At 40.1% G+C, this 22437-nt stretch overlaps 1 protein-coding gene across 1 annotated transcript; it reads right to left on the minus strand.

Moving 5' to 3' along the window:
• Positions 1-463: 463 nt before the first annotated feature.
• Positions 464-1540, minus strand: LOC115977918 (ethylene-responsive transcription factor TINY-like). The gene has a single exon (XM_031099948.1). The coding sequence runs from the start codon at positions 1317-1319 to the stop codon at positions 534-536; it is 786 nt and encodes a 261-aa protein (XP_030955808.1). The 5' UTR covers positions 1320-1540; the 3' UTR covers positions 464-533.
• Between the last annotated feature and the right edge of the window lie 20897 nt (positions 1541-22437).

Consider the following 22437-nt stretch of genomic DNA (forward strand, 5'->3'; position numbering starts at 1 on the left):
CATATGATCATACATAGAGACTTGACCAATTTATGAACTTCAGCCCTTTTAATGTCACTGAAAAGAAAAGTTGCAAAATTTAATAAGCTCTATACTGTTTTCTTTATTCGAAAAGTTAAAAAAGACTTGAGTAATCTAGAGCAGCTAAAAAAAACTGATAAAGACAGAGAGAAGGAGGCACGGTTTTTAATGTATATGGACCATTGAAGAGAGGGAACAGTCCAGAGACTCACAGACCCAAAAAAAAAAAAAAAAAAAAAGGGCTTTGGAAAGCAAAGAACAAACAAAACTACTGGTAAAAGATGTAACAACTTGAGGAGCAAGAAACGTATCTAGATATTTAGCTCTAGCCTGTCAAAGGAAATTTAAGAAAAAAAAAATTGAGAAAGGGGCTTACATTGATAATATAGTAAAATACTAGTACCAGTAAATAAAAACAGACAAAATAAAAAAGGAGTGTTCTCTCACACACAAAAAATAGAGCTACTTCAAAAAAGAGCAATGAAATGGGTATTATTATGGTTATAGTCATTTTAATATTCCCACAATAAAGCCTCGAAGTCGAAGGTACTCGGAATCACAGTCTCAGTTATTTGATCCCTAAAATACCCACCGCATTCATCAATGCTGCTGCTGTGGCTGTGGCTGTGGTACCACGGTGGAGGGTACACCCATCCATCCACTGAGTCAATAAACACGAAATCGTTACTCAGCTCGTAGTCGTAACACGTCCCCAGGCTCGGCAACTCTACTATCTCGCTCAGCTCTTCTGGTGTCGACACGTCACTCGTTGATGACGTGGACGATGACGATGACGACGACGTCGTTTTCGTTTTGGGAATGTCGAAGTCGACCATAGAAGCCGCTTTGGAAGCAGCGGCTTGGACATCTCGGGGCGAGTTGGAAGCGGGTCGGGGCAGTGACCCGGCTAGTTCGGGGAAGTTAAGGATGGCCGAGTTTCCCTTGATGCTCAACGCTGCTACGTCGTGGGCCCGGGCTGCCATTTCTGGGGTCGAGAATGTTCCAAGCCAGATCCGATTTTTCTTCCTGGGCTCTCGGATTTCGGACACCCATTTGCCCCATGTTCTCATTCGGACCCCTCTGTAAACCGGGTGCTTGCTACTGTCTCTGGCTCGTTTCTTTTCCCCTTTCGGGTCTGGGTCCGGATCAGGTGAACCCATTTCATTATCCTCTGACGGGTTCTGAGCCTGAGCTAACCCAGATGATGATGATGACGTCGACGGAGTACGAGTGGATGGGGATGAGGATGAGTTGGTACTTGACTCGTACTCCGAGTTAACCGGCTCACACTCACCCATTACTTGACTCCGTTGAAAATAGTGTAATAGTAGTAGTGTTACTATAAATTTTAGCTAGTTAAGCTGGTTTTGGACTTCTCAGTAGCTACGCGGTTTAAGCACGTACATAAGAGAACGAGAGAGAGAGAGAGAGAGAGAATGAGTTTTGTTGTTTAGAGTGAATAATGTTAAAATGAAGTGGGTGAGTGAGTAGTGAAGAAAGAAGAGCTGAGGTTAATATAGGATGAATAAAATGCAAGTGAGGCGAGGCTTTATTTATGAATGTCCCATCCACACGATCGCAACACTGCTTGCTTTCTTTTGTCTTTTTTTTTTTAAGTCCATTTTCTTCATCATCATCATGCATGTCTTCATGATGCTTATACATGATGCATATATAAATATATATATATATATATATAGTGGGAGAAAGAGAATTAATAAAGAGAGAGAAAATGGTGACCCTAATAGGGTACATGAGTCTCCCTCAAGGTCTCTCTCTCTCTCTCTCTCTCACACACAAACACACACAATTCACACACTAGCAGTAAACTATTTACACAGGCAGCTGGCACAGCCGACTAGGGGTCGATAAGGATTTTACTTTTTTATCCTTCCATCCAAGAAAGAGTATGAGCTATGGGCTTTCCCTTTTGTACTTTGCATTGCCATGTCAATAAATTTTTCCTTTGCATTTTCGCCCATCTCTTCTGCACCTATATATAATTATAGTACCGCTCTACTTCCTTACCAACCGTAACACACATTCACCATGTTGCCCTCCTCGATCATCCATATTCATATTCTCAATCTTGCTATACCCATCTCTTTTTGCCTATTTTGAGTTAACCCTTTTGCTAATTTGTTGTTTTTAACTATATATATATATATATATATATAGGTATTAATCAAGGTCTTTAATCTTTAAGTAGTATGATATGACCCCGCCCTTTTCTTATTTCATCAGGGATGTTTGTGAACATATAGATTATAGAATTCTTTGAATGAAGTTAGCTGGTTGCTTTCCCCAAAATACAAAATAAAATAAAATAAAATAAAAAAATTGTTAGCTGGTTCGTGGTTCATTCCATGGGCCTTTTAATTCATTTGGTCCCGCTAGCTTGAGAAACTGCAAATTAAAGATTGAATTTTATCACTTGTCCAATCAGAGGCTAATTCTTCTCAAAAAAATCAGAGGCTAATGTTCATAATTCTTTCAACTCAGAAACTAGCTAGCTAGGAAGGTTTCTTTATTTTTGAGAAAATGAATAACTAATAAGTATATAATTAAAGTAGCTAGGTTTATGTAAAAGTGACGATGTATTAGTATCTCTTTGAAATTTTTTTATTATCTTTTGCATGGAGTAAATTAATAAATAAAGGGGTTATTGAGATATATTGGTGTTGAAAACTATGCGTTAAAAATTGACTTCATTTACAAATGGGGATGGGGTCCCATACAGAATGGATAAATAGTAGACCGGGCAGGCCTGGTCGATCATGGGCTGGTCAATTAGCTTAGCTAGGCCTTGTAAGTTGTAAGAGTATTATGGTCCCTTGGCTTTCGATAAGATGTTGTAGACTTGTAGTAGCAGTCTCGGATTCTTTACCTTTGATAAAATTGATAAAAATCTATGGTTAATGAAGTTATTGTCTGAACGAAACCCATGTGGTGAGCACAGAATCATATGAACTACTTGTCATGTAACTAGTGGTTTCAATATTTGATTCCTTGGCTACATAACACAAGCAGTGGGATGTTAGCTGCTTCCAACAACAACAACAGCAATGGTCTACAACTACTTGATGCGTAACAAGTGGTTTAGGCTTTAGGCCAGGGTGCTCGATCACAAAAAAAAAAAACAAAAAACAAAAAAGGTTCAAGAATAATATATGCTTCATTTTTCATAAATATAGTTGACTTATTATTGATTATGACTTAATGAGTTACAGCTACTTATGGCGTCCGCTCCTAATAATAACAATTTATAATCAGACTAAGATATCAATCAGTTTTTGGTATAAGTGGGGATTGAATCTCAGATCTTTTATTCAACCATCGGAGATTTTATCAGCTGAGTTAACTAGAACCCACAAGTTACAGCTACTTACTTCAATGTACATTTATCTATTAATTTGAACAATATTTTCTCCATTTTAAATGGTGAAAAATCATTTTCCATAAAGTGTAAGCTAAAATTAAAAACAAGTTCAAGCAGAATAATTAATATATTTATTTATGTGTGTATCTATTTGCTTGGAACCAACAATAATTTCGAAAAGTCTAGAATCAATGCTCTCCTTTCTTTCTTATTTTTAAGAAAGTGAATTCTAAAATTTGATTTCAATTCGAGTTTTTTTTTTTTTTTTTAGTTGATATTTGAATTATTATAAGATATATATATTGATTCAAGATTAGAGATGAAAATCTTGGGGAAAAGAAATTTGTAGGTTTGTGGCACGGATCTTAATTGTAGATCACTTGACATAAATTAATCTAATTGAGAATGCACAATATAAGGCATCAGAAAAGCTACCAGGCATACTAAATAATTTCAAAATTTCTGGGACGAATCAAATGTCATCCTTACTCATAGTATTTTTTTTTTTTTTTTAATGTCCTTTTCTTTACATTACGTACAGACAAGCTTGTCTCAAAGCTTAATCAAGGGCCCCTTCTACATTGCTCTCCATTCTGCATCACTGTGAATAATGTACATTTTATATAATAAAAAAAATGAAACCCAATAACATTTTTATCTATCAATTACATAAAGGCGAAGAAGATTGATGGGTCGTGAGATAAAATTCCTACACACAATTACTTTTGCAAAGAAATGATATTGGCCAAGATTCTCCTTTCTAAAATGTTCTTCCACCTTTAACAAATTAAGTCTAAAGAAATAAGTTGAATTACAGCGTATATGCGATCTGTCCGGATACGAATTCTCACCTATGATTTGCAGGTCCACTGCGTGCAATTGTAGTAATATTTATGCGTACTTGGGTTGGGTCCTCACTCCTGAGAGAGAGAGAGAGAGAGAGAGAAAGAGAGAGAACCCCATGCTTCCCACGCATTTTAATCTTGGCTAACCAATATTTATGGCTAAAACTGTGCAACATTTTGGCTCGTACGGGTACGTGGACGGCGCTGAACTCGTGAATAGTTCGCTGAAAGCTTTGACTGGCACAGAACTAACTCACAAATTTCGTGTAACTCGTGATTAATTGGTTTATGTTCGCAGACTTAAATTTAAAGTCATTCCAATTTTCCAGGAAATCAGAGCTCCATAATGAGTCAAATTTGGTAATACTAGAGTTCAGAAGCTTTTTTTTTTTTTTTTTTTAAAATGGATGAATCAGAAGCCAATCAATACTAATTTCTGGACAAGGAAAAATAACTCAAATTTCCATTGGATGATTGCATATCTTGAGGCCTTTTTTTTTTTCTTAATTATAAATGTAAACTAATCTTATCATATGTTTCTTTGAAGTATAAAATGCCCAAAGAGATCCCGTTCTCTCTTATAGTCAACCTGGTCTTTTACCGCATATCTGACTGTATACAAATTTTACCTATCATTATAGTGTTCGTTTGGGTGCTCTGGTCTCTTATAATTTTTAGTAATTTTTATGTTAAATATGTGATAAAAAAAAACTAAAAAATTAATTTATATTCTAAAAAAGATAAAAATTGCCCAAAGAAAAAAAAAATTCTATTTTTTCTTGACCACTCTCATCATAGTCATCTTTCGTAATAAAAATATCCAAATGTGTTTAGAATTCGAAAATTTTAATAATGGTACAAAGGGGGGTTGGAAATTGATTAATTTACTCCACTCGAACCCTTTTTTTTTTCTTTTGGGCAGAGGCTCAGGCTACTATAGCCGTTTTAGCACACCGGCCAGAGACTCAGAGAGCATATAGCTTAGGTCAATTTAACTCTTTTTCATTTATATATATATATATATACATATAAAATAAAAATAAAAATAAAGAAGGGTGGGGGGCTAAAAATGGCTAATTGTATTGTAGTCAACCTTTTCTGTCATTTTTTTACAAACTGATGCTAAATAAACCCCCTCTTTTTACATTCAATTCTAATTAAAATCATTTTTCATTTTTTATAATCTATATTCAACATCAAAATATATTTTTCAATTTATATCTGATTTTTTATCATGGCATTTAATTTACATATGATTTTTTTTATTAAGTCATGCATCGCACGGGTATAATACTATATATATATATATATATATATATAAAAAACTGAAATCTTTGACTTTTTATTGACCTCTCTAGAGTTTGCCACATCATTATTATTATTATTTTTTAAAATTATTTAAATTTTTTTAATTAACAATATCAACTTCAACCGAGGACTAATCTTTGACATCAACAGCCAAAGTTCAAACTTAACAATAAGTGAAACTCTATCTCTCTAACAAGTCCAACTTAAATTCAAACTTAAACGTTGATAATTTATCTCCAAATTTGCGAGGATAATCATTAACACTATAAAAGCAATGCAAACCCCAATATTTTTTTTTAAAACCGAGTAGAGGTATGAGCTATTCTTCTATTATTTTCCTCTCCTTTACTTTGTTATTTATATATATATAAATATATATATATATATATATATATATATATATATATATATATATATATATTATGGTTTTTCATGTATTTTTTAAAAAAGTGAGTTTTGTACGTGAACCACCAAACCCTACACCTGTGACTGTATATGATTTTTTTTCATCATTTAAAGTATAGACCCATTAAAATTTTTAACTTATTGCTTTATGAGTTCGTCTACGTTTTTCTTTTTCTTATATTTCTCTTTTGAATAGTCATATATTTTTTGAATTGTTTCAATAACTTATTATTTAATTATATATCTTTTTTGGCATTTTGGAAGTTTTAACATCTAAGGGTCAGTTTGATATTATTGTTTAAATACCTTAACACGTATTTCCACAATAGTTTTTTACCCGCACGTGTTTCCACAACACTTAAACAATGTTACTAGAAATTTCTTACCAAACGGGCTCTAAATTTTTGTTAGTTTTTGCAATATTTGAACATTTTTAGCAGATTTTAATGTGTTAAGTTATGGTTTTTCACATAACATTTGTGTTGGCTTTATTCTATGACAAAAAGTGTTGTAATTGTATTAATTTATTTCCTTGTATTTTGTGGGATTTATATTTGTGATTTAGTATTAAGTTGGTGAAGATCGCTTAAGAAGTTGATCTCGTGACTTAACTCGTGAGTGGTACAACCTAAGAAGGTCACATGAGGAGTATATGTTGGAAGCTGAAGGGTCAGTGAGTTTTGCAACTCATCTCGCGACTTGGCCAACTCATGAGATGACCCGCGAAATGCACTGATAGTTGAAATTTTAAGTGTAACTCTTATAACCTTCACCCATACTATATATAACCTTCTTACCCACAAAATTGTAAAGAGGCTATTCAGAAGAAAACCTTAGAGAGGTTTCTACAACACACCCACCATTTTAGAGAGAGCCACTCATCCTTGTGTGAGAATTTCTTTGTAGTCTCTTCTCTTTTCCCTCTCCCGTTGTTATACCTTGAGAGGAGATTTATACCCAAACACAACCCACACCTATTCAAAGTGTAAAGAGTGTTTTGGAGCTTGGGAAGTATTTGAGATTTGCCAAAAGAAGCCAGTGAGGCTTGGCGGTGTGAGCGACCATGACCCGACTTGCCAAAATTTTCTCAAATTGGGCCTAATCCGCGCGAACGGGTGGGATCGCATTGCTCAAAATGTCGAGTTCACTGTAAAATGTACTCCCCCCAGATCGAGGATTTTACATGGATTCGCCACTTATTTAATTTAAATGGAAAAATAAGAAAACAATCTATATATAAAAAAAAAAATGTTTATGTTGTATTATTATATATGACAATTTACATCTATTTTGTAACAAAAATTTACAATGCTTTTTTGGTCCTAAATACAATCTAAGAAAGTAAATTACATTGCTTTATTTCCTAGTTACATTCTAAAAAAATGTAAAATTGCATATACCAAAGCCTAGTCTAGAACCCTTGATCTTGGTTCGGATGCTAATTTACAAGATGGGAAGGGATTAAGCACCCATCTCGCTCGGTAAAATTGGTATCCTAGGTTAAGGTGGCCAATATCATGTCATGTCAAACAAATACAAACAATATATCATATAAACATGTTAATTTGCAAGAATTGTAAACAAATATGTGTTGGGGAATTTAACAAAAAGTGAAATTTGTTAGATAACAATGTAAATGTAAAGAAAGCATGAAAGTAATGGCATGTTCATCCAAGACATTAATGTAAACAAGGAATTCCTAGCCTAGACATGTTCATCTAAGCGTGTGAAGGAAACAAAATCGTCATGTTATTTGTCATCAACATAATTGCAAAAGAAAATTTATTTTTAGGCCTACCAATCATCCAAGCAATCATAAGAAGAACAAAGAAAATCACTCGACATATCCATCCAAGTATTTAAGCAAAAACCATAATGTTAGTTAAACCTGTTCGTCTAAGCATTCAAAAAAGAGAGAAACAACTACCTAGACATGTTCATCTTAGCATGTTATGAAAAGCAAATAATAACTTCGAAGTGTTCATCCAACCATGTAAAGGAAATCAGAGAATTGTCATGCTATTTGTCATCCACACAATTGCAAAGAGAAAAACAAAACATTTAAGCATATTTGACCATCCAAGCAATTATAAACTTAAAGAACATAATTAACTGCTTACCAGCTATGAGAGTGCCTTTTTTTGTGACACTCAGGCCCAAGGATCCCGGGCCGAATAGTTTGTGGTTTGATGGACCGGGTTTTGATTCACCGCAGCTAACAGACTGTTTAAGAATCAAGTAGTGCACAGGACATGCTTCCTACAATACATATAAACTGACAAGCAAGGATATTTGTATTGAAAGACAAATCAAGACAGCAAGGTAAATGCAGAGAACAGAATAACAAAAGCACAAAATAACGTTATAAGGATCCTTAAATCAATGAGAAAATATTTCATTGAAATTTTCTTTGTTATGGTTACAGTACGCTCACTAAGACGTGATACAAGGTTCAAGAAAGCTCAAAAATTACAGTCTTGAATGGCTATTCCAACCTTCAAGACTTGCAAAGTTTGATTTTTTTTGAATCCGAGTATGTGCAATAGTGGCTTTTATAGGATACTGGGAAGTAATGTTACTAACTTTTCCTGAGTTTTCTCTTCTTTACAAAATTTCATCAATAGTTTTTCACTCCTAAAATCTTTGCTATTCTTCGCAACCTTTCCCTTCATTTTATAGTGATATTCTGGAATCCTATGGGAACCATTGGTTCCCCTGTTTTGTCCTCTGGTCCACAGGGCATGTATCGTGCCCATTACTCGGTAGGTTCTATTCACTATTTTTTTCATCATTTTCTTCCTTTAGTTTCGATTTCTTTGAAAGTCTATGGCTGGCTAACTGTTTCGGGACATGCTAAGGTCACGCCTTTCTTGATCTCGTTTCTTTGGCAGTTCTTCTCTTTTACCTTTTTTCTCAGACGGGCGGAACCCCATTCTGCCGGTTTGAAAGTCGTTCGCTGTTATTCCTTTTTTTATACTTCTCCATTCTGGTTCCTCGAGGCGCTTCCCACTTGTGCCATGAGAGGTCGCTGATTCTTTCTTCTTTTCTTGCGGGTCATTTGGCGCTTGCGGCTTCTACTCTGTTTCTTATTTTTCTTTTTGTCCTTTTCTTTCAAACTGACTTAATCTTTCTTTGACTTTGCTTATGCGCCTAGGAGGATCCGCGCCTCTTGGTGGTTGCTGAGGATCCTGGCTATTTCTTCTTCAATCTCTTAACGTGGGCTTCTCTTCCTTCTTGATGCTTCTTTTAGGCTTCAAGCCTCTTGGGCCTGCCATTTCTTCTCTTTCGTGGTCCTCTTGCACCTGCTTCCTTGGGCTTGGCTTATTTTCTTTTGGGCTTGGCTCACTTTTTTGAGCTTGGGCATTGTGATCTTTTTTAGACCTCAACATTTAGCCCCCCGAGCTCGAGGGTTGCTTGAAACCCACGCGTGAGTAATTCTGGGTTTCTTAGATTTTGTAGGATCTTCTTTTAATTACCCCTGGGTTCCCTTCTTTCTTACTCAGGATCCCAGCCTTTCCTGTTGCTTTTTTGGTCATCTTAGTCTTTTGCTGTGTGTTGTGTTCCCTCATTTTACAATCTCCTCTTTACATGGGACGTGGCAGTTGAGTATTTGGAGTAAAATTTCCTTTACCCACCTTTCTCGTTCCCCGTAACTTCCATTAATAACTGCTAATTAATCTTTTCTTCAAAATTAAATTTTTTGGCAACTAGCGCGTCTTTCCATACACTGTCTTCTCCAACTGCTCTTTGCGCTTTTATTGTGGCCATTTCACATTATCACTTTGCTTCTCTGAGTCTTTCATTCTTGGGTCTCTTTTCTCTCTTATTAGACAGTCTGTTATTCCCGTCTTCCCTTTTTCATTCTTTCAATCCCCTTTTCTTCTCATTATTCTCATTGTTCCAATGGCTTCTTCTTCTTCCCAAAAAAGAAGAGAGCACACCCCAAGCGCTTCTGAGGGCGAAGGTTCTTCTGGTTCCACTCCGAGTGATTCTCACGAAGTCACTGAACGTCCGGCCTTTCCTTTACGGGACCCCAGGTACTCTCCTAGTCTATTTTTTCCTCAGGTGTCTCATGGCGAGGCTCCTCCATTCCCTCACGCTTGGATGTTTTCTGGTTAGGCGGGTTTTGCTGGTTACGCCCAAATCCCTGACCCTAGAGAGATTTTCGACCTTCAGATTAGACAAGGAATTCGAGAGGCGGTGCCTATCTTTTTTGATTTTGTTCCGGAGAAAATCCAAGGTTAGCCCATCTGGGTAGACAAGGAACTGTCTGATGTGGAGTTTGTGGGTCGCTTGGAGCGCGCTGGTATCCTAAAAGCAATGGCAATTTCCAGAAATCTTGAGGGTTTCAGAGACGCCAAGGGGCTCAGGCATCTGGTTCGCCATTGGTGCCCTTCTCTTCATACTTTTTTCTTTTCTGTTGGTGAGTTGACGATTATCCTAGAGGATGCGGTTAATAACTTCCTTCTCTCGGTATTTGGTGATGAGATTCCTTTTGATATTAGCCTTTCTGAAGAGGATCTTGTGGTGGAAGATAAGCTGTTTGGCCATTTTGGCGGTCGTACTGCCTCTCTTGGCGGTAAGCCGGCTAGAATGGGGAGGTGGGTGGTGACTCTTTCCCGTGAGAAGAATAAAGAAGTTAGGTGGGCTGGTTTCCTGGCATTCTGGCTTAGCAAATTTTTGTTCAGTGAGTTCCCTGGGTACGGGGTTAAGTCTTCCTTCTTTCCGTTAACGATTAAGTTGGCTCGAGGTACTCAATACCCTTTAGCCCCTCTGTTTTTGGGCTATGTTTATTCTCAGTTAGATCAACTTCAGGCCGAGGGTGATTCTTGTTATGTGATTACTTCGTCTCTTCACTGTGATATTCTTCAAATTTTCATGTGGGACCGTTCTTCAACCACTTTGGCTAAATGTAGGAATTTGAAGTTTGTAAAAGATAAATTCCAAGGATCCCCCGATACAGTGAAGGGTCTTTGTGGTAATTTGACTGATGCTTTCCCCATTATCTTTCGTTGGATTAGTTTGAAAGGTGGTGGCCTCAACCTTGTTGAGTTATTTGATCAAGCAGGAAATTTACGTTGGAGATCTCCTCGTGAGTTTGGTCCTAGCTTTGCGTGCAACTCTGTTTTGTCTTCCCTTTTATCTTCTACAAGTAATACTTTTGATCTACGTCGTGGTGATGAGGGCAGTCTAGCTTATCTTGCTTGCATTAGCCCCTCTTGGCTTCATGTGCCTTCTTTGAGTGGCCAAAGATATACCCATTATTCAGCACACCGGGTGCTCTGGCAGTTTGGTTTTGACCAGGACATTCCCCCAATTTTTAAGGATGTAGTGCCGTCCCTTCCTTTTTTGGATCCTTTCTTGAGGCTGCAGGCCTTCTCTTATTGGTCATAGAGGAGCCCCTAGTTTACAGTGCCTAACTCTTAAAGAGGAGTTTTTGCTTCTAACGGCTATACTGGTTACTGGAGAAGAATACATAAGTCTTTTGTTGATTATGTTGGCTCTGGTTTAGTTCGGGAAACCCCTAGTCTTAGTATTGCCTCTGCTCCGACATCCAATAGACGTTTATCCCTACCTACTACTAGGATTGTTTCTACCGCCGTAAGTAGCAAGACTGGGTTTGCAGAATGGCATGCCTCCAGGGGAGGTTGGGTGACATATGCACAAGATTTTCCTAGAACTTGGTTGGGTTGCGGTCTTATTATTGGTACTTCCCTCGGAGTACCTATTAAGAAAGGTGCAGTGGAGACAATAGGTGCTACTACCGCTTCAGGTAAAGGCAAGGATGTCAGGCCGGAAAAGACGAAAACAGTTGATGTTAAGGAAAGTACAGAAGGTGTGAAGACTGGTCCTGAGGTGAAAAGGAGAAAAACTGAGAAATCCCAGACACATTTGGTATCCCAGGAAGACAAGGAAGTCGGGCAACCTTTGGCTTCAAGGACCCGGAAGAAGACCAAGGTAGAGTCTTCTTTTTCCCAGATTCCTGTGACTTCTTCAGTCCATGGTCCTTTAGGATCCTCTAATTTTGTATCCCAGCCCCCCTTAGGACCCTCGGGGCGTACTCGTAGCAAGCAAAAGACCTCCAAAGAATCTGTAGAGAGAGAGAGAAGGGCAAGACCTCTTTCCTTCTTCTCTCTTTTTCATTTGTTCATATTGTTGCAGTTACTTCCTCTTTTTTAGCTAACGAGTGATTGTTTCCTTTGCAGTCCAAACGCAAGTCGGACTTCAAGAAGGGCAAAAGTCAATCGTCTGGTGATGATGTGGTATGGATTTCCCTTGTTCATGCTTCTCCGTTTTCTCTGGTGCTGTGTTGTTTATATCATCCCGTTGTCTTCATTTATTACTATTTGCTTTTTTCTTTCTTTTCTCTTTAGTTGGAGGTGTCCCCTCCTATGATCGGCAAAGTTCTGGAAGAAGAAACTGTTACAGCCCTTTCTATTGCATTTCCTGTTATGGAGGAGGAGCCCCCTAGTGGTGGTCTGGCTGAGAAGATCGGGCAACTGATGCAGGGTGCCCAAACTTCTCAGGATCCCGAAGCTTCCAAGATCCCTGCATCTCAAAGTCCTCAGCTTGAACACACTCCCAGTCCCATTAGAACCGTGTTTCCTCAAACATTGTTAGGTAAAGAGACTTTGGGAGGCACACATTTATCCAAACAAACAGGTGAGCCGTATTTCCCTTTTAAAATAATGTTTCATCTCTATTTCTCTTTGTTCCCCTTTTTTTTAAGTTTCTTCTTTCCTTTCTCCTTTTAGGTCAAGCCAGTGTGAGGTCTGCTCCCAGTGTTGCCTCCTCCTTGGAATCAGAAAACTTAGAAGGTGAATGTAGATTGTTCCCACTGTGTTTCCTTTTTCTTTCTTTCTTTCCCTACACCCTTTTCTTTTTCTTCTTCCATGGCAAAGCTCCTTGCATCTCTTCCTTCCTTTAGCCGTTTCGCCACAGGTTCTTCACCCTTTCTTCAACTTGCTTTATGTCATTTCCCATAATCTTCGAAGAAATCAGAGGAGCAGGAGGAAGAGGCTCCGCCTCAAGAAGCTGGTATTGGTTTGCTCTTCTTTTCTTTTCTTTTTTGTCACTCCTCCCCCCTTTTTTTTAAGACTAAATTTGTTCTTCCTTTCTCTTTTCTTTTGCGAATGTTGATACAGGCATTAGAGATTTTGAGCCTGCTATTCCTGAGGGAGTTGTGAGATCTGTTCAAATTGCTGATCTTCAGACAAAACAAAAGGCTGCAAGTTTTCCAGTTTCTACAAGCGGGGACACAGTGATGGGGGATGCTCCAGGAGTGTCTGCCTCAGATCTTGATTCAAGCATTTCCTCCTTCTTAGCTCATTTTGATCTTATGGAGTTCAACAGCCTTCCCGCCAACCACTTCTACTCTTTTGAGTCTTCTTATGGCAGCTTCCTATGTTTCCCTGTGCCTGTTGAAGGCCTGCCGCTATTAGAAAGTTTGCTCAAGAGTCATGGAGATTTCACCAGTGGTTTTAGGGGAGGCGTTTTTCTGGGTAATATTTTGATGGAGTTGCTATGTGATGTGTTGGTTTCGTTGAGGGATTCTTCTGTGGATTGTTTATCTGAAGAAAAGCTTTTGGAATGAAGAGGAGTGGCCCAAGACCTTCTAGAGGCTAAGTTCAATCTGTCTTTTTTGCTGGATCATTTGCGCCTATTGGCCCGCATGCTGTTTTAGAGGCAAACCTCCAGGAGCATAGATGCTGAGATTGCTGTTGCTGAGGAAATTTTGGCTCGTGCTCACAAAGCTTTGTAGGATTTGAAGGTCATTCCTCCAGATGGCTCCTTGTTGGCCGGCCTCATTTCTTAGCTTTTTCTTCTCCCTTTTTAGATTCGTATAAACAATTCGGGGTTGTATAAGTTTCTTTTTTTTTTAGAACACTGCTCTCTCTCTTTTCTTTTCTTTTTAGCTCTGTGTTTATGTTTCAAAACTGCTCCTAATTTCTTTCAATAGCATGTGGATCTGCTTTTCTCTTTGATACATTGCCCTCTTCTTCTTTTTTTATACATTTTTTTTTATACGTGGCTTTTCTCTTTTCTTTCCTGAGTCCTGGACCATGGTTCCTACAAGCTTCACTATAGGTCCTGAACCAAGTACCCGGTGGTTACTCTGTTGTGTAGGTACTGAACTGGGTACACTAGGTATCTTTTTTTTTTTTTTTTTTTTTGTATATATATTTTTTAGATACGGTCCCAGTTCATGAACTTGACAGGTTCCCCTTTTTGCCAAGTGCTAGGCTAGGTATCTTGGGTATTTTACTTTTGCCTGTGATCCTAAACCTATGCGCTTGAAACTATCTGTGGGTTATTTGGAATCATCTGTGAGGTGGATCCTAGGCCATGTGTAAAAGGGAATTATATACCCTTTTTTTTTTACTTAGATATCCTCTCTTAATTCTGTCCAAACCTGGACTTTGCAGTATTTAAAACTCAAATATTGAAGAAAAAGGAACTTCATTAAAATATGATCATCATTTAAGGAATATAGAGAAATCATTTAATATAGTATTGACCACAGAGTGTCAATCTACCATAGGTTCTTGAACAAAATCATTTAGACAAGAATTCAAGACAAAAGCTAAGAAAACGATAAGAGAAAAACAAAAACACTTAGCAGGTTGTGAAGCTGGCAAAAGGATCCCGACGTGCTGAGATCCCTTCTTCTTTATGCATAGTATTGTTTCAACCATTTCCCGTTTATGGGTTCTGTCAGGACTGTCCCATCTTCTTTTGTAAGGTAGTAATACCCACTTTCATGGGCTGCCCTGATGATGTAGGGTCCTTCCCATTTTGGGGTGAATTTGGAGGGTCCCGGTAGGTTCCTCCTTACGTGCTTCACCATCCTTAGTACCAATTGCCCTTCAGTGAAAGTCCTTGGGCGTACTGCTTGTGCATATGCTCTAGTCATTCTTTGCTGGTACCTCTGGCTTCTTTTCTTGGCTAGTTCTCTTTCTTCTTCTACCCCTTCCAGATCTGCCAGTCTTCTTTCATTATTTGCATCCTCATTTTCTTCTTGGCTTTCTTCAAGGACTACCCTTGGTGTAGGAATAACTAATTCCACAGGGCTGATAGTTTCTGTTCCATAGACTAGGGAAAATGGCGAGAATCCTGTGACTGTCTTTACAGAGCTCTTACATGCCTAGAGTACATCTGCCAAATGATCACTCAATTTCCCTGCATATTCATGCTTCATCTTCTTAAGGATCTTTAACATCACCCTATTGGTGGCCTCAGCTTGGCCGTTTCTTTGTGGGTAGTATGTGGTAGACCTCCCATATTTGATGTGATATGCCTCAGTTAACCCTTTCATGTCTTTGTTTATGAATGGGGTCCCGTTGTCACTGATCAATCTTCTGGGGATCCTGAATCTTGTAATGATGTGGTCTCGAATAAAGTTTGCTACGACTGCTCCAGTAGCTTTTTTCAAAGGGATGGCCTCTACTCATTTTGTAAAGTACTCGGTGGCTGCCAAGATCCATATGTAACCGTTGGATGGAGGGTTTATAGGCCCTATAAGATCGAGCCCCCAAATGTGAAAAAGCCATGGTGTCGTCATATCCTGTAAAACATTTGGGTGAGTGTGAATTACATCTCCCAGGACTTGGCAGGCTTGGCATGTTTTGACTAGCTCCTCAGAGTCCCTTTTCATTGTTGGCCAGTAGTATCCTAACAATAATAATTGCTTATAGAGCCTTCTTTTTCCTGGGTGACTCCTACAATCACCGGAATGAACTTCCCTGACTACTTCCCTAGCTTCTTTTGGCCCCAGGCACCTTAGGGGATCCCCACTGTATCCCTTTTTGAATAAGATACCGTTCTGCAAGAAATACCTGTCTGCAAGTTTCTTGAGCTGGTGGGCTAGTGTCCTGTCAGTTGGCAAGATCCCTTGAGCAAGGTATTCTATGAATGGAACTCGCCAATCTTCTGCAACAAACACAACATAGCTTTCTTCCTTATCTATCGCCAGCTGACACTCCTGACATTTTTCCTGTATAATTGCTGCCTCCTTGTTCATATTTTGCCAGTAATACCCATGCGTTGCATCCTTCTATATAGGCTGATCTTTTCTGCAATTCCACAGGCTTGGGTATGTAATTCTTCTAGCTTCAGCTTTCCTTCCTTCTCGTTGATACATCTGGACAAGATTCCACCTGGCAGCCTTCTATATAATTCCCCTTCTATCTGAGTGTAATCTTTTAGTTCTTTGATGTTCCCTCTGGGTCCTGCCTTTTTCATCTTTTCTTTGACTTCGCTCCTCCAATCCCACTGTTTGGACTCTCCGGGGTACATCCCTTGGAGGATCCTTACAATAGAATGTTCTTGCCTTTCCTATTTTTATCAGCGTGTCCCTTCCTTTAAATGGTATTTGGGACCCCAGAGTGGCGAGCACATCAGCAAATCTGTTTTCACTTCTTTAAGTGTACTCTATACTAAAGGTCTGGAATTCCAGCTCCAGCCTTTGTGCCCAAGTTCTGTAGGCTACTAAACTTTGTTCCCGTAACGCAAAGTCACCTTTCACTTGGGAAACTACAAGATTGGAGTCTCCTAACACTCTCATATGCTTTACTCCTATACTGAGTGCTATAGTCAGCCCGGTTAAGTACGCCTCATATTCAGCTGCGTTATTAGAGCATGAGAAACCAAGCTTGAAAGACAAAGGTATGGTGTCCCCATTCTCACACCTTAGTACGATTCTTACCCCATTTGAAGTTGTCGTAGCTGATCCGTCGAACCTCATGGTCCATTTCTTTCCTGGGATCTCTATTACGGCCACCTCACCAGGGATTTCTTCACTCAGCAGACCTTCCTCCTTTCCCGGGAACTGAGCTAGTAGATCTGCTATGACTTAGCGTTTGACAGCTTTGGGAGTTCTGATGCCTATGTCATATTGAGAGAGCAAGACTAGCCATTGTGCTATTCTTCCCGTAAGAAGGGGCTGGTGTAGGAGTGCCTTTATAGGGTGGGACTTGGTCACCAAAAGGATTTGGTGAGCTGAGAAGTACCCTTTTAGCCTGTGGGACGCGTAGATGATTACTAGGCAGGCATTCTCTATTCTGGGGTACCTGGTCTTGGTGTCTTTGAGTGTCTTGCTTACATAGTAAACAGGCTGCTCATTCCCCTGGTCGTCTTCCTGTGCTAGCAAAGCTCCTATTGCCTGGGAATTTGATGCCAAGTATAACAATAGAGGTCGCCCACATACTGGTGCTTAGAGGGTGGGCAAATGATTCATGATGTACTGAATTCTTTAGAAAGCCTCCTGTTGTTCCGTTCCCCAAGTAAACTCAATTCCCTTTTTCAACAGTTTGGATAAACCTGTCGTAACTGAGGCCAACTCAGGCACAAATCTCCTAATATAAGAGACCCTTCCCAGGAAGCTTTTGAGCTCCCTCATAGTGGTTGGTCTTCTCATCGTGGCGATGGCTGTGGCCTTGGCTGGATCTACACTTATGCCTTTGCTATGTACCAGAAACCCAAAGAACTTTCCAGCAGACACCCCGAAGGCACATTTCAAGGGGTTCATGCGTAGTTTGTACTTCCTGCATCTTTCAAAAACTTGCTCAAGTGCTTGGAAGTGTCCTATTCTAGTCTTTGATTTGACCACAATGTCATCTACATAATCTTTCATCTCCTCATGTATCATGTCATGCAAAATGGCTGTCATGGTTCGCTGGTACATAGCCCCCGCATTTTTTAGGCCAAAGGGCATTACAATGTAGTAAAAGTTCCCGATTGGAGTTCTGAATGCCGTTTTCTCCGCATCTTTGGCAGCCATGCGGATTTGCTTGTACCCACTGTACCCATCCATAAATGAGAACATTGAGCTTCCTTCAGCTGAATCTACAAGGAGGTCGATATTGGGCAGGGGGAACTCATCTTTTAAGCACGCCTTATTCAGGTTGCGGAAGTCCACACAGCAACAGATCTGACCATTTTTCTTCTTCACCGATACAATGTTGGAAAGCCATTTTGGGTGTTGGATAGGTTTGATAAAACCAACTGTTAGCAGCTTTTTGACTTCTTGAACTATTTGAGCTTCTACCTCGGTATGAAAGACTCTAGCTGGCTGAACTACTGGCCTCATTCCTGGGTCCACATTAAGAGAATGAACTACCAATCCCGAGTCTAAACCGGACATTTCATCATAAGTCCATGCGAATACATCTTTGTATTTTTGAAGTAAGGCTACCAATTGTTCCTTTTCTTGTGTCATCAGTTAATTGCTAATAAAGACAAGCTTCCGGGATCCCGGCTCAGTTCCCAAATTTATTTCCTTTAATTCTTCCTCAGGCTGAATTTGGGCTTCCTTGACTTGTTCTTCTGGGATTTCTTCTTGGGCCATCATGCAACTTAGTGGTCCGGGACCTTTCTGCATGATGCATTTAGGTTCCGCGCACCATCACAAGCGATAGATTAACCTCCCTCCGAGTTCTTGCACCACCACACATTCTCGGGATCCTGAAGAACTCAGCTCCCTTTTTTGTCTTTTTCTTTCCAGAAGGTTCCTCAGGTCACGAATGCCCCTTCCTCCTTTTTCTTCTTCTAGGATAGGTGCCCCTGGAGTACCTAGGGTGGGGCTCTCATCATCTAGCTCTAACTCATCATAAAACATTGTTTCTGCAAAGTTTACTTCTCCCTGGCTGAAAGGGTTACGGTTGGCAAGGATTCTCACGGGCCTCCCATTCAGTCTCCCTTTAATGCATTGATGGAACGTTGATGGAATAAGGCGGTGTTTATGGAGCCATGGGTGTCTCAACAACACATGGTAATCTGCATTAATCACATGAAACCTTGTTAGGGATACTATCAGCCTTACCCTTAAGGCTAGCTGTACGTATCCTTCTATTGATTCCACCGACCCCCCAAATCCTGTTATTTCCATGGGAGCCCCCAGGATCCTTCTATCAACCAGGCTCACAGCTTCCAGGGTACTCAAGACTTTGAGATTGAGTGATGCCCCTATGTCCACCAGTGCTCTTCTAATTTGGACACCATTTATGATGGCCATTAGATAAAGGGGCCTACGATGGTCCGGGTGTTCAATCTCCATGTCCTCATCGGTGAAGGTTATTGCATTGGTTGTCTCCAGGAAAGCTCGATTAACATGTGACTCTACTGTAAAACATTCCATTCTTGAATCTGCTGCTATGCTCATGAGAGACTCTGTGGCCACCCTTCTTGCTTCTGGTCCAAATCCCAGTTGGTTGAATAGTGACCTGAACTTGGGATTCTTCTGGAGGGTCCTGACTGTGCTTGGGATTCTTCTGTCAACCAGGCTCACAGCTTCCAGGGTACTCAAGACTTTGAGATTGAGTGATGCCCCTATGTCCACCAGTGCTCTTCTAATTTGGACACCATTTATGATGGCCATTAGATAAAGGGGCCTACGATGGTCCGGGTGTTCAATCTCCATGTCCTCATCGGTGAAGGTTATTGCATTGGTTGTCTCCAGGAAAGCTCGATTAGCATGTGACTCTACTGTAAAACATTCCATTCTTGAATCTGCTGCTATGCTAATGAGAGACTCTGTGGCCACCCTTCTTGCTTCTGGTCCAAATCCCAGTTGGTTGAATAGTGACCTGAACTTGGGATTCTTCTGGAGGGTCCTGACTGTGCTTGGGTGGAAGGATCCTTCAGATTCTCCTGCTTCTGTCGGGTTCCCATGAATTACTACTGCTACCATCCATTTCCCTTTGTGGTTAGGCAAGGGGTTCCTCTGTACTTCTGTCTCTTTCTGAGTGAGTTCCAGGGTTCCTTCCTTTAACTTTTTGTGAAAGAGTCTACGACGGGTCCAGCAATCCTTGGTGGAATGCTTGACATAATTATGGATCCTGCAAAACAAAGGGTTCTTCCTTTCTTCTTTAGTTGGCGGCTTGGACACAATAAATGGCCTAACAACTTCATCTCCAATTCATTTGTCTAAGACATGGTTTAACTCCTCAACTGTACATGGGATCATTGGTGGTTCCTCGAACACCTTCTCGTCTGGCCTCTTCCTTTTCTCTCCTATTGATGCCATCATAGCTTGGGATACTTGCATCCTTTTTGTCCTCATAGTTTGTGCTGTCCTTCTGATTCTCTGTAATAGGTCAGCAAACTATGTGATACACAAGTTTCCACGAGCTCCTTCTCTTCGTGGTCCCCATAGCAATCTAGGGACACATCTTCAAATCTTTTAATGAACTAGACGGGATCCTCTCCAAGTCTCTGCCTTACCATCTGAAGGTTCTGGAAAGTGATCTTGTCCTCACCGGGGTAATATTTGGCACAGAATCTTTCCATCATTTCATCCCAGGTTTTGATGGGCTCGGGTCTCAGCGTGGTGTACCAAGTGTATGCTCTATCCACTAAGGATTTAGCAAATTTCCTTAGATATAGTTCTCTGTCTCCTGCATAGGGGCCCATAGTGTGAATGAACCTACTCACATGTTTCACAGCACTTCCATTTCTTCCATCAAAATGATGGAACTTTGGGGGTTCATACCCCTTAGGGTATGGTTTGCCAAGAAGTTTTGAAGGGAACTGGGGATCACGAGAGAATATCTTAGGAATCCCCGAGAGTTTTTCCCTTTCTTGCTCCAGGAGGGCACTGACATCTGCCAGTGTTAAGTAGGGGGTTGGCTCTCCCTCCCACTACTGACCCTCCTGCTGGCTGCGTTCCATCTTGGTTACCAGCAGGGGGAACATTGTCCCTGATTTCCTGTGTTCTGCCTTCTTTAAGAAGGTGAACTTATTGCTCCAGATCCTTCAACATTGATGTCATCCTAGCCATGAGGTCTGGTTCATGCCTTGTGTGTCTTTGTCCCGACACAACCTCCTGTTTTACCAGGGGTACCTCGCCTCTTTGTCTGGAAACTACCTCGTTTTCTCCCACAGGCTCGGAGGCCATAGGTGGTACATTAGTTCCTTTGCTGTTTCTTTGTCTTGGAGGCATACTCTGTGAAGGGATTGCTTCTTCCCCCTTCTTTGCCCAGTCCCTAACGGAGTCACCAAAATGTGAGAGTGCCTTTTTTTGTGACACTCAGGCCCAAGGATCCCAGGCCGAATAGTTTGTGGTTTGATGGAACGGGCTTTGATTCACTGGGCTTTGATTCACCGCAGCTAACAGGCTATTTAAGAATTAAGTAGTGCACAAGGCATGCTTCCTACAATACATGTAAACTAACAAGCAAGGATATTTGTATTGAAAGACAAATCAAGACAGCAAGGTAAATGCAGAGAACAGAATAACAAAAGCACAAAATAACATTATAAGGATCCTTAAATCAATGAGAAAATATTTCATTGAAATTTTCTTTGTTATGGTTACAGTATGCTCACTAAGACGTGATACAAGGTTCAAGCAAGCTCAAAAATTATAGTCTTGAATGGCTATTCCAACCTTCAAGACTTGCAAAGTTTGATTCTTTTTTAATCCAAGTATGTGCAATAGTGGCTTTTATAGGATACTGGGAAGTAATGTTACTAACTTTCCCTGAGTTTTCTCTTCTTTACAGAATTTTATCAATAGTTTTTCACTCCTAAAATCTCTGCTCTTCTTCGCAACCTTTCCCTCCCTTTTATAGTGATATTTTGGAATCCCAGGGGAACCATTGGTTCCCCTGTTTTGTCCTCTGGTCCACAGGGCATGTATTGTGCCCATCACTCGGTAGGTTCTATTCACTGTTTTTTTCATCCTTTTCTTCCTTCAGTTTCGATTTCTTTGAAAGTCTATGGCTGGCTACCTGTTCCAGGACATGCTAAGGTCACGCCTTTCTTGATCCCATTTCTTTGGCAGTTCTTCTCTTTTACCATTTTTCTCAGACGAGCGGGGCCCCATTCTGCCGGTTTGAAAGTCGTTCGCTGTTATTCCTTTTTTTATACTTCTCCATTCTGGTTCCCCGAGGCGCTTCCCACTTGCGCCATGAGAGGTCGCTGATTCTTTCTTCTTTTCTTGCTGGGTCGTTTGGCGCTTGTGGCTTTTACTCTGTTTCTTATTTTTCTTTTTGTCCTTTTCTTTCGAACTATCTTAATCTTTCTTTGACTTTGCTTATGCACCTAGGAGGATCCGCACCTCTTGGTGGTCGTTGAGGATCCTGGCTATTTCTTCTTCAATCTCTTGACGTGGGATTCTCTTCCTTCTTGATACTTCTTTTGGGCTTCAAGCCTCTTGGGCCTGCCATTTCTTCTCTTTTGTGGTCCCCTTGCACCTGCTTCCTTGGGCTTGGCTTATTTTCTTTTGGGCTTGGCTCACTTTTTTGGGCTTGGGCACTGCGATCTTTTTTAGACCTCAACACCAGCATAGAGCATAAATTAAAGGGGGAAGTGATCACTTAAAGGGTTAGGGAGAAAGCAAGGAAGTACTAAACTACAACCAAAGTAAGAACAATGGTTGCACAACAACTTTTCTTTTATGCTTTCTCACTAGCTCTCCATAGGGAATCGGGTGCCGAAAATGGAAGAGGTCTTCTCTATTTATAGGGGAAGGGATGGCTT

This window comes from Quercus lobata, chromosome 2 (assembly GCF_001633185.2).
Source record: "Quercus lobata isolate SW786 chromosome 2, ValleyOak3.0 Primary Assembly, whole genome shotgun sequence".
Classification (NCBI taxonomy): Eukaryota; Viridiplantae; Streptophyta; class Magnoliopsida; order Fagales; family Fagaceae; genus Quercus; species Quercus lobata.

Bases quoted from the DNA above. Each gene is read 5' to 3' on its own strand.
- LOC115977918 (XM_031099948.1), bottom strand. From the start codon at position 1,319: ATGGGTGAGTGTGAGCCGGTTAACTCGGAGTACGAGTCAAGTACCAAC.